The following is a 13,529-nucleotide window of genomic DNA, read 5'->3' as shown; positions in this document are numbered from 1 at the left end:
CAATAATATGGCAAGTAAGAACGCTCATTTTAACGATCAGATTTTTGTTCTTCAGGTCCATACTGAGGGGATGTACAACTTGTCACAAAAATAAGAATACGTAATAATTATTTACTAAAAGGATACAAGCTAATGTTTTTTTCATAGATCCTCATGGATGTGAAACACGACAAAAATTCATTTAACAGGTAATAACAAACTCATCACAAAATATCTACCTGTACGATATACTGAGATGACAATTCTTAGGTTACTGTACTCATGCACGATCAAATCAAAAAAGTGTGTACAGAACTTGCTCATTTTTGTCACATTACTGCACTGGGGATGTGCAGAAGTAAGATTTTACACAATAACGACGTTTTTTCTAATTAATAATAGCATATACATCAGTTGGTACAACTAACAAATTGACCACTAAAAATCGGTGGTGAATCTTCCGGGCTGTATGGTCGTGCTCGATGCAACCTTTTGTTGCTAACGTTTCGTCCAGAGCTGCAATGTAATCTTCAGAGTTGCTCCTGGTTCCGCTGACCTTGCAACGTAAGCAAGAGCACCTCTCAAGTTGTCCAGCGCAACTCTGGACGAAACATTAAGAAGAAAAACGTTTTATCGAGCACGGCCATACAGCTCGGGAGATTCACCAGCAAGTAAGACAATCGGCCCTGAGATACTTTATCGTATATCACTAAAAAATCCTTTACATTCCTCTTAAACTGAACTTAATTGGTGGCAAAAAAAATGGAAATTTGTGGCAAGATGCTACGGCACCAACCTGCTGAGTCATCGGTCCCTAAGCTTACGCACTACTTTAATGTAGCTTAAACTAACTTACACTAAGGACAACACACACACACACACGCGCGCGCGCGCGCTCTCACACACACACGTCCGAGGGAGAACTCGAACCTCCGACGGGGGGAGCCGCGCGGACCGTGACAAGACGCCTGAGACCACGCGGCTACCCCGCGCGGCTTAATTAGTGACCAAACTTTTTACAGCTGATAGAAAGTTATTGAAAATATGTGTTCCTAAAAATGTACATCTTTGTGGATCAGGGAAATTGATTTTAAATCTTGATTCGAATTATTATTATTTATGGTGTTTATTCTATGAAATGAAAAAAAATGGTTCAAAATGGTTCAAATGGCTCTGAGCACTATGGGACTTAACATCTATGGTCATCAGTCCCCTAGAACTTAGAACTACTTAAACCTAACTAACCTAAGGACATCACACAACACCCAGTCATCACGAGGCAGAGAAAATCCCTGACCCCGCGGGGAATCGAACCCGGGAACCCGGGCGTGGGAAGCGAGAACGCTACCGGACGACCACGAGCTGCGGACGAACTGAAAAAGAGATATATTATTTCGGCCAAATTCATTAAGGATTAAATATGTTGGGAAGCAGTAGTTAGTATCCCCAGCTCTTCAAACGAACCTCGGCAGAACGTTCTTGAGTTCACAATAGGCCTCTGTTCTTATGGTACATATATAACATACATTCTCTGATTATTGTCAGTGTAATCGAGCAAATATTAATCGAGTAGTAGCAGATAAACACCAGCTACCTAGCATAAGCGAAGAGACAACACCATTTCTTCTCAACGTAGCTGATTTTCTGCTCATTTTACTCATTTACCTGTTCTTCAACTTATTTAAACACAAGTAGAAAACAGCAGTTTATTTATACGTATCTGTTAAAATAACTTACCGAATTCGCATCTAACAGCTACTTCTCTCTGTTAGTGTTGATTGACCCTACATTCCTGGAGGTCCTGTTGCGTGATGTCGCATACGACACGCGAATTAATAAATAAATGAATCCCCGAACGAGAAATTGCAGTCCCTTTCGCTGTCAGGCTCAAAGATTTAGCCTGCTAGTACCGTGATCCTATTTTTACGAGTCTTACTTCCGCTACATATCTGGTTGGTAATGTACAGGCACAGGCGTGGTAAACATTTTTGACATGTCGGGAAAGTTCAAGTATAGAATAATTTCCACACTTTTAAGTGCGTATATTGTGGTAAATACGGATACACTAAATTGAAAATTGAAGAGATAAAAAGCGGCAATTCGGATTTTATTCTTGCTTAAAATGAGACAATTTTTCAACGTGAATGAAGTTATTTAAGTCCAGTAACTCACCAATTGGAATTAACTTTTAGCGTCGACAACAGCTATGTCTCAAATTTCTGCAGCATGTTTACAATGCAACATAATGCTTATTTTTAAGAATATATTGGCTTGTTAGTAAGCTCGAACAGCACGCACGTGGACAAGTGACCATTTTTTTTAATTTTTATGTGCTATCTATTTGCGGGGACTGAGACAGGATCACGTTAGCTGTGACTCAACTAACTGGACATACTTCGTTCAGCACATGACATAAAAATATACAACAGGTTAAAACTTTTAAAATAATCTAGAGTACTTACTCCATTTCATTAGTTAATAAATATTTCGAATGTCTGGAATTACCGAGTGAAATAATTTAACAGTGATATACTTTTATTTATAGTGCAATCCGTAAGGCCTTTACCTGTGGACGACCTAGGTTTTTAGTTCAGTAACATTACCACCACACTGCATTCCAGTGTGCACGAAACAAGGCGGCCGTTGTAGCCGAGCGGTTCTAGGCGCTTCAGTCCGGAACCGCGCGACCGCTGCGGTCGCAGGTTCGAATCCTGCCTCGGGCATGGATGTGTGTGATGTCCTTAGGTTAGTTAGGTTTAAATAGTTCTAAGTTCTAGGGGACTGATGACCTCAGATGTTAAGTCCCATAGTGCTCAGAGCCATGTTGTGCACGAAACACATAAATTTTGCGTCAGAAGCTAGCGCAGAGAAAAAGCTCTAATGTCTGTATTCACACGTTGATATTCGGACAAAACAAGAAATAATCCACTAACAAAACTAATAGTAATCCTAGAATGGTACACCTAACTGCTCTGGGTGCCAGCATTTTCACATAGTCCCCTAGTTACGAGAAACTTAACTGGACTTCATTTAGAATCGATCAAAGGGTGGCCTTATGGCGTTTTCCGCTTTCTGTCCCAGTATGAATGAGTATACTTTGTAAGGTGCAACGATCTTGCCCCTTACGTGAGTCCATTTAACGTGACTATAATCACTTTGCGAGCACTTGAGGTCAATAAAAACGACTGACAGCGGCACAATCGCTTTGTAGATAATTAGTTGTTGTTTGTTCGAGTAGTACTGCCGATAACGGTGTATGAAATCTCTGTGGAAACGCATCGGCACGCTGGCTGTGTAATACGGGGAGAATTACGCGATTCTGTAATTATCAGATTTTGTTTCAATGCATCATATGCGAGGCACTGGGGACAGCGCTCGGCCAGCAGCCTGACAGCGCGTCTCCAGGTGTGTAACCTCAAGTGTCTACAAAACAGAGCAGTGGCTTGCTGGGCGTGCTCTCGCCGACGTTCCACTAATTTTACGCCCTCGAGTAATTGGAGTGGGGCCAGGAGTCCCTTAGGAATTAAAAATTCCGGAAAAATTGTTGTTGCCCGCAGCTGTGGATCCTCCCAGATGGGCGGAGTTTACTCGTGAAATTTGGTAGAAAGGGAAGAATTGTGGAAAATATTTCGATTTCCAGGCCGTACATTGGTCATCACTGGGAAACTGGCTATTTTGATCGTTTCTAGGGATGCGTTTCTCTCGGTAAAGTTTTGGTGGGGAAAACAGGCGAAGAGCAATCTTGCTCGACTCTCTGTCGAGGTCTTCCGTCTTGGGCGCTCGTTGTGAGAGGACGTGAGCCGTGTCAGCTCTTTGCTGATGAGAAGATTGTCACAATTTGAAAAGTTTACCGACAGCAGTCTGTTGTTCAAGTATTATAGGAGTGTAATTTCCGAGGCGCCACACCCGGATTCCGCGGCCGCGCCGTCGCCCGCCGGAGACGGCAGCCACAGCAGCGGTAGTACGGCGAGATCGCTCCAGCTTCAGCCTGCGTTAGGAGTAGCGTTAAATAGTTGGATCACGTGCAGTTGCTGTTTCCGCTCAGGTTTCAAGATACTTGGGGGTGTAGTGATTCCTCTTATTTTTCGTTTTGTGTCGGTGTCAGCGGTCAGCCAATTCATAAGAGATCGCGTTTTGTACCGATTTTGACACAGTTCACTGCCAATTCCAGCTAGGAGGGTAATTTGTAAATGGTTCATTTGTGTTTTTAATCAGCATTGGCCTGAAGTTGATAATAAATTTATTGTGATTCTTCAGTTTCTCCCAGCGTATTTCTTGCTCAAACAGTCCACGGGTGTACTGCCGGTCCATAGTGTCCAACGGGCACAATATTTCGGCGACCAGACATGTCTGATCGCCGAAATATTGTGCCCGTTGGACACTATGGACCGGTAGTACACCTGTGGACTGTTCGAGCGATAAATTTATTGATCAGTAAAGCTTTTACTTTCAGTAATTTGATCCTGAATTCACCCTTTGCTTAATTTTATTTCTGTGTAGTTGTCTGATGTCATTGAACCTCTAAGTGTTCGTTATGGTTCATGTTAGGAATTAAGAATAGGTGTGATTTATCGTCAACACTACCACCGCAGATTAATTAGGGGTGACAGGGCGACATTTAAATCTACTGTTATCCATTCTTGCGTAGATTTCCACTCCCGATTTCTCTGTAAACTGTTTGACAGGGGCGAACACAAGTAAAAGCCAGACAAGCAACAGGTGGGTTGTTACAACTTATGAGATTGTGTATGATTTCTAAACAATCTTACATAGCCACTAAATCAGTTTTCAGCAGTTTAGAGTTTTTATGGCATTGGTTTCTATGACTTCGTAGTCTGTGCTAGTAAATGGGTTAATAACCTCGTTCCTAGGTCGAACGAAACTGAAGTTTTGTGGTACATACACTACAGAAAAGTTATATCAGTGTAATTATTACAACATTCCAGTTGAAATGGCACTAATTTTGTGTGATTTATGCATTTGTCATTGCGATTAGCGACTTGTATTTAAGTAACGCTTACGAAACTGACGCAGAGCCGCGCGTGGAAGTCGCGCGATGTAGCCACGCGGTCTCGGGCGCCTTGCCATGGTTCGCGCAGCTCCCCCCGTCGGAGGTCCGAGACCTCCATCGGGCATGGTGGGTGTATGTGTTGTCGTTAGCGTAATTTAGTGTAAGTTAAATTAAGTAGTGTGTAAGCCTAGGGACCGATGACCTCAGCGGTTTGGTCCTAAAGTAGCTTAACCACAAATTTCCACATTTTTCTCCCGCAGGCAGCTACTGGACGCTGGACCCAGCGGCGGCCGACATGTTCGAGCAAGGCAATTATCGCAGGAGGCGCACCAGGAGGTCCCGGTCTGCGGCGTCCAATGCACACAACGCCGCGGCCGAAACACAGGTCCGCTGGGCTTCTATGGTGTTAATGCTCGTAATTATGGACTGCCAGGCATTTGGAGAAATTACCAGCGTCTAGTGACTCTTCATACGAGGTTTCTTTCTCTCCTGCTTTGATCTGGACACCACTCAAACTGAACCCACATTCATGGCCCTTTTCTTTTTCAAGTACATCAGTAAGAGCTACAACTGTACTTTCCTTCGTTAAACTGTAGTGCATGAATGCAAGAATTATCGATATAATACTGTCAAGAAATTTTTCTCGCCTACATAGGATTCTCACTTACCCGGTTTCTCAATGCATAAGTTTTATTTAATCCACAATTTGCAGTCACGTCTCTCACATTGGAAACTTCACAACAGGTGACAAAAGTCATGGGATACCTATTAATATCGCGTAGGACATCCCTATGCTCAGTGTAGTGCAGCAGCTCGACGTGATATGGACTCAACAAGTCCCCTGCAGAAATATTGAGTAATGCTGCCTCTATAGCCGTACATAATTTCGAAAGTGTTGCCGGTGCAAGATTTTATGCACGACCTGACCAATTACGTCCCATAAATGTTCCATGGGATTGATGTCGAGCGATGTGGCTGGCCATATCACTCCCAAGAATTGTCCAGAATGTTCTTCAAACCAACCGCGAATAATTGTGGCCTGTTGGCATAGGACATTGTCGTCCATAAAAATTCCATTGTTGTTTGGGAACATGAAATCAATGAATTGCTGCAAATGGTCTCCAAGTAGCCGAAAATAACCAATGATCGGTTCAGTTGGACCAGAGGACCCTAGCCATTGCAGGTAAATATGGCCCACATCATTATGGAGCCACCACCAGCTTGCACCTTGGCTTGTTGACAACTTGCATCCATGGCTTCGCGGGGTCTGCGCCACACTCGAACCTTAACATCAGCTCTTACCAACTGAAATCGGGACTCATCTGACCAGGTCATGGTTTTTCAGTCGTCTAAGATCCAACTGATACGGTTCCGAGCCCAGAAGAGGTGGAGCTGTCAATGTCGTGCTGTTAGCTAAAGCACTCCCATCGGTCGTTTGCTGCCATAACCCATTAATGCCAGATTTCGCCGCACTGACCTAACGGATACGTTCGTCGTATGTCCCACGCCTGCGGTTATTTCACGCAGTATTGCTTGTCTGTTGGCATTAACAGATGTATGCAAACATCACTGCTCTCGGTCGTTAAGTGAAGACAGTGGCCACTGTGTTGTCTGTGGTGAGAGGTAATGCCTCAGATGTGATATTCTCGGCGTATTCTTGATACTGTTGATCTCGGAATATTGAATTCCCAAAGGACTTCCCAAGTGGAATGTCCCATGTCCCAAATACCATACGGCGTTCAGAGTCTGTTAATTCCCCTCGTGCGGCCACATCCCCTTCACATGAATCGCCTCAGTATAAGTGACAGCTCCGCCAACACACTGTCGTTTTACATCTTGTGTACACGATACTATCGCCATCTGTATATGTGCATATCGCTATCCCACGACTTCTTTCACCTCACTATAAGAAAAGAGGGCAAAGAGAAAAAAAGGTGAAAGCTTAAGAAATATTATGTAAAAAAAAAAGATTGCGTGCAGTTATACGTGTAAGTAAAGATTTATCTGAACTGCCATTGGCTCTGAGCACTATGGGAATTTCTGAGGTCATCAGTCCCCTAGAACTTAGAACTACTTGAACCTAACTTACCTAAGGACATCAAACACATCCATGCCCGAGGCAGGATTCGAACCTGCGATCGTAGCGGTCGCGCGGTTCCAGACTGTAGCGCCTAGAACCGATCGGCCATCCCGGCCGGCTTAACTGCCATTGTTTTTCCGTTTTGGTAATCTGAAGATGTTTTTCAAGCTTTGATACCTTATGAAAAATTAACTGATCAGAATGTATTTATAGGTAAAAATGTGTTTAGATTGTCTCAGATTTCACCAGTTGTCAAATAATTCGTTCTTAGTTTCTACATTTTGGTCTTCTGACTGTCTGTTTCAAGCTCACAGATTATCAAAAACTGATTGACCAGTCACCTTTAAACATTTAACAAATTGCAGACTGTGCCAGTGATAGTCATGTCAACTAACTCGTCATTGGTACTAAGAAACAAAGATTATCAGTGTACTTGTGACAAAACTCACAACGCACTTTAATTTCCGACGAGATTATTTTATACATAATTTTTACTCCGGTTACTTCATTTTCAAATATATGTTTATTCCTTATTTTATAAATTTTTTTGCGGGTTCTTTATTTATGTTTTTTTCAGTGCACTTAATTTTCAACAATCGAATTTTCGATTCATTCATATTCAGGAGGGTATATCAATAGTTGTATGTCTATAAACATTTAAAATCCCGGATTAATGACTATTCTGGCAAACTGAGTGTTTCTCCGATTTTCATAAAAATCTCTCTCGCTTACAGTCGCCAGGACATTGAAAACGACTCTCATAGAGATCTTGTCTCCTTACATGTGGTAGTTTCAAGGCTTTGAAATCTCGAGATTAGTCTCCGTTTTTGTTTTCTCGGTCATTAAAAATCCAACAGTATCCTCATAAGTTTCGTTGCTGTACGTAAAATGAATTCTAAAAATAATGAAGAAAAATTTCGAGTAACTTACTTCTGACGTGCGTATGACTCATTCACGATAGCTTTACAAAGTAAAACAAACGTCGAAGACTGTTAGATACAATGTAACCAAACACAATAAACGATGCCATTAGTTACATAGGAAAGCGTTAATTCCAAACTAAACAGTTCCCAACTATGCTATATATATATATATATATATATATATATATATATATATATATATATATATATATATATATATATATATATTATTTTTGTACTAAGCTTGACTCTCAATAATACTGGTACTCTGCACATGTGAAAAATTCTGTTTCGGCGTGATAACCTACACGCATCCTACAACTGCCAGGGGAACTGTTCCACAGTTCAGCAAATACTACATTTGCTGTAGACGCCATCCATGCCAACATACTTCAAATTAAAAAGGGCTAAGAACGTGCTTTTCTGAAAGGCATCTGTTGCAGTTGCAGTTATATAATTTTCATGCCACCAGCGAATTTCCTTTGCGCGGACTACGCTGTTAATGATTCCCCAATTACATAAAAACTGGATTTGTCTTGATTAACCAAGACTTGCTTAACCATAACTTCTCTCGTTCTGTGGTAGTAAGTCTGTAAGTAGGCTGTTTCTGTTTTCTTATTGGTAACGCCACGTAGCGCTCTATATTGAAAATCACTGGCTGTGCTGTGTGCAGTCTGTGGCTAGTTTGCATTGTTGTCTGCCTTTTGAAGATTTTGTTCCATTGTGTCTAACTTTTTAAGATTTTGTTCCACTGTGTCTAACTTTTTAAGATTTTGTCCCATTTGTCTCTGATTTTGTTCCATTTGTTGCATTAATTGCGATAATAATGTATTAGTGTCTGGAATCTGTTTCTCTACGCTTTTCGGCAGTGCATTTGCACCGGCAACATTCACATTTTGACAAGCAGAAAATGTGTCTTGACTTATTTGAGAAAACGGTGATGACCCAAAACCTGAATCTACAGTATTTGCGAAATTGTGTCCTGTCATTTCGGATTCCTGAGGCGAGCTGTTGCCGACCGATCGAATGATAATGCTTCCCTGTTCACTACCTGTTTCACTGTCTACACCATTGTTTGCAGCCCGCTCCATTTCCCTATGCACAATTACCAAATTACTACTTTGAACATCAGTTAATTCATTACTCGGTGGCGCTAACACACTGCTTTCGTCTTCACTGTCATTTCTCAGTTTACTTTGGAGCCTAGTATTACGTTTTTCACACGCCATAATTGTCACAATATTTCACACGATAACACAGAAAAGCACAATTTGAAGAGCAAAATAAAATAACATAGCAATGGATATAATGTCTACTTAATTGCAAGCGCAGCTGCGAAATACTTGGTGCAAATCTACATGCATGCCACACCTGTTTTACTGTACAACAATGAAAGACTGCAACTACACTGCTGGCCACCGTAAATGCAACACCCTGAAGGAAGCATCCGAATCAAGTGAAATTTACACCATGGGTTTGCAGCGATGAGATATGCAACTGATTAGAATTTCAGCGCAGACGCACATCACGCGCGCCTGTGGCGCCACCTCATAGCGCCATTTAAGGCTTGGCGATTTCGACGAGTGTACGTTCGGCACGTGTGTTTACCTTGTGGTTGTTTCACAAGACGATCAGTTATGCCTCGTAGACAACAGTGAACATCGTTTGATCAAGTATCCGAGTTCGACAGAGGAAGGATAGTGGCTTACCGAGATTGTGGATTATCATACAGAGAAATCGCTAGTCGTGTTGGACGAAACCAAACAACTGTAATGCGGATATGTGACCGTTGGATGCAGGAGACTACGACGGACCGACGTGGTCGATCGCATTCACCTCGGTGCACCACTGCATGTGCTGATAGGCAAATTGTGCGCATGGCAGTGACGGATCGCTCAGTGACATCCCGAACCATAGCACAGCACATTGCGTCTGTAACGCATCATCCAGTGTCTGCGCGTACCATTCGACGCCGTTTACAGCAGAGTGGTCTGTCCGCAAGACGTCCATTGCTTCGTCTACCATTGACGCAGAACCACAGACGTCTCCGTCGCCAATGGTGTGATGACAGACGGATGTGGACGGCAGAATGGAATGACGTTGTCTTTACTGACGAGGCACGCTTCTGTCTGCAGCACCACGATGGTCGGATTCGAGTGTGGAGACACCGTGGAGAGAGGATGCTGGACAGCTGCATTATGCACTGCCACACTGGTCTTGCACCGGGTATTATGGTATGGGGCGGTATTGGATATTACTCTCGCACGCCTCTAGTACGCATTGCCGGTACTTTAAATAGCCGGCGCTACATATCCGAGGTGCTGGAGCCAGTTGTCCTCCCTTACCTTCAGGGCTCGGCCACAGCCATATTTCAACAGGATAATGCGCGACCACACGTGGCACGCATTGTCCAAAGGTTCTTCGTCAATAACCAGATTGAATTGCTTCCCTGGCCGGCTCGCTCTCCGGATCTTTCGCCGATAGAAAACATGTGGTCCATGGTTGCTCAACGAGTGACCCAGATTACATCCCCAGCTGCCACACCAGATGATCTTTGGCAACGTGTGGAAGCTGCTTGGGCTGTTGTACCCCAGGAACACATCCAACGTCTCTTTGACTCAATGCCGAGACGTGTGGCAGCGGTTATCTCCAACAATGGCGGCTGCTCTGGCTATTGATTCTGGCAGGAACCACATGTCACAGACGTCTGTAAACGTAATCATTTGATACTTGGTCAACATGTTATCTACAAAATAAATTTTGTTGTGCTACCTCTTGTCTTTCTTGGTGTTGCATTTACGGTGGCCAGCAGTGTACAAAGGAGATTCTCTCTACACTTACGCGCCAGCAGTAAACAAAATCTACACTAATTAAACAAACTACAAGAAAAAATCAGAAGATTCCAGTGAGGTATCCTCGGCTAAGGGTCGACATATGAAACGTCCCCTTTGAACAATTATACATGACTGTGCTTAAACTGACACACAATATTTTTAGCCCAACGCAATCTGACTATCAAAGATCCCTGCAAAAGAATGGCCCTGAGTAACATTAAACTATACCTTTCACAAATCACTTACCTCACAAAAATCTTCATTACTCGAACTACTGCAATACAGCGAGCGCCACTACTGCCAGCTAAATAAAAGATTCAAACTACGGAAGGCACTAACTACTGATAGGGATAGTTAGCAAATGAAAGATATTAATAGAGAACAAACAATGTATTTACCTTAATAGTCATAATATATATAGCACTTCATGACAAATTACAAAACTCCGCCATCTCTCTCCCCACATCCACCACTGCTGGCGGCTCACCTCCAACTGCGCAACGCTACGCGCTGTTAACATCCAGCTGCCGCTGCCCAACACTACAATGGCAGACAACAATGCAAACTAGCCACAGACTGCACACAGCACAGCCAGTGATTTTTCATATAGAGCGCTACGTGGCGTTACCAATAAGAAAACAGAAACAGCCTACTTACAAGTCATTCGCCTTTTTAAGCATAAAATATGATAATACGTAAAAGTAACGCGCTATAACCGCAGATAGTCATTTTTTTAAAATCACATACATACAAAATACAATGTGAAACACATTGTTTGTCGTATTCTTTTGAATATTATGCTCAAAAACAGAAACTTGTGCTCTAAATATCCTTACTTGCCTTTTTCATATAGAGGTTGAAAAAAAACTTGTTCAGTGTCCGACACTGCTAGTAGCTTTCTTAGAAACTTTCAGGAAGTAACACTGACAAATTCTTTTACAGGCAATCAACAGTCCCCACGACCAGCTGCAGAAGGATGAAGCTGGCAGCCCCACCTCTGGCCAATTCAGCAAATCAGCGCTTTTCAGAATTGAAAATCTCATAAGAAAAACATCTATGTGACAACAAGTAATTCGTTGTGAGTGGGTGGTCGTGCCAAAGCTGCCACATGTTACGGGGACGTGAACTGTAGCAGTGTAGCGTATAAAAGTGGACAAACATGCAATTGCAAACTTCACAAGCGTACTTCATAATGCATTTGGTGCAAGCATGCTTGAGTCGATACAGGTAATCTTACACAATTATCTGAACTGTGAAATCTGTTGCACAAGTGCTCGATATTCCGTTACGAAAATTTGTGAAAGCTTACCGACAAGAATATGTTTGGGACTGGGAACCAACTCTTTGCAGGCTTGTAGTAACAAAAGTCAATTGTGAGGCAACAGACGATATCCCGACACTTTGCCTATAGATGATGGAGACGCATTCCATCGAAACGTTGCTACGAGACGACGATGCTACTCGGCTGACAACCCGTGAAGACTTCATATATGAAATTCGCAGAGAAAGCCTGCACTCACATACTTGCTGGAAGAATTTATTGAAAAGTGTGAAATTCAGTCTTGTCTCCTGAGCACTAATTCGAAAGCGATAATGTAGAGAAAAATGCACCTATACAAGCCATGACTCCTTTAGCCTTACGTTTGAAATCTTCATAACACTTTCTGGTAAGAATAACTGGTGACTGCTGGTGTTATAGATTCATAATTGTATCCTACTTTGTACTCGAAGGTGTTACAGAACAGAGTCAGATGCTTTTCTTTATTAGTCCCGGAGTAATTACGCCAGTCACGTGGATATATTTTCAACTCATAAGGTTAATAGGGAATAAGTTCTTCTCTTCATTTAGTATTTCTTACAGTATATGTGTCCAGTTTCTTCTTTTTTTGCGTCACAAGAGCACAGCCGCCCAAAGCATGCGCACAGTTGTCTTCACAGCTCTACGTACTTCAGTCATAACTTGGTCTTTAAAGAAGCACGCTTGGACCGTGACGAGGTGAAAAACATGCATGTGTGGTATGTTTTATCATTCTTGGTAATCTACCTTACAATTACTAGTGTAACCACCTTAAATCAGCGTAACAGGCGAAGAAAGTCATGTACGTGAGAGAACACTTGTTATAAACCACTGGCACGCCTAACAATAAGTGAAGTATTGTAAAAAAGTGTAATATTTATTGTTCATTGTAAATGGTAGCAATAACATTTTTCAATGTTTATGCGTAAAACAACTATGTCCCATGACAATTTTTGTATATATGCAGCTAATGCATTAATTTTATACATATAATAAAAGTGTAGCAAGCATTTTTATATTATATCGAATACAAACTTCTTATTGTGATTTTTTAAGCTTACCTTGTATCACGTTTTCATGGTAAAGTGAAACCACTTGGTACCCACTATTATTTCAACTTGGAATGTCTATCTACAGTCAGTCCACATAAAGAATATGAAGATCAGATTTACTGCTCTCTCGAAGCAAATTTCAGAACAACGTGAAATCTATACTTGAATCTTGGAGGGAGTTATCAATAATCGCAACAAACATGACAGATTTTTGAGGGCCCAGACCCGTATGTCAGATTTAGTTCACTTCACTAACGACGAGTACATTCTGGTTTACAGGGTCCATCAATAAGGGTACTATTTTTGCTCAGGTCAGTTCATCAAATCAATACTAGAAGTAAGATCAATTTCCA

General features: G+C 42.1%; 1 protein-coding gene across 1 annotated transcript in view; it reads left to right on the top strand.

Annotated features, from left to right (window-relative positions):
* Positions 1–13,117, top strand: part of LOC126216970 (forkhead box protein L1-like) — a 68,858-nt gene extending 55,741 nt beyond the window's left edge. The window contains exons 3-4 of the mRNA XM_049942109.1: positions 5,251–5,375; positions 11,770–13,117. Coding sequence (XP_049798066.1) covers positions 5,251–5,375; positions 11,770–11,889 — 245 coding nt within the window. The 3' untranslated portion in view covers positions 11,890–13,117. The remainder of the gene's footprint in view (positions 1–5,250; positions 5,376–11,769) is intronic.
* Positions 13,118–13,529: the final 412 nt, after the last annotated feature.

Source organism: Schistocerca nitens, chromosome 1 (assembly GCF_023898315.1).
Source record: "Schistocerca nitens isolate TAMUIC-IGC-003100 chromosome 1, iqSchNite1.1, whole genome shotgun sequence".
Lineage (NCBI taxonomy): Eukaryota > Metazoa > Arthropoda > Insecta > Orthoptera > Acrididae > Schistocerca > Schistocerca nitens.
The sequence above is the reverse complement of the archived record's forward strand: the minus strand, read 5'-3'. Positions and strand labels throughout refer to the sequence as shown.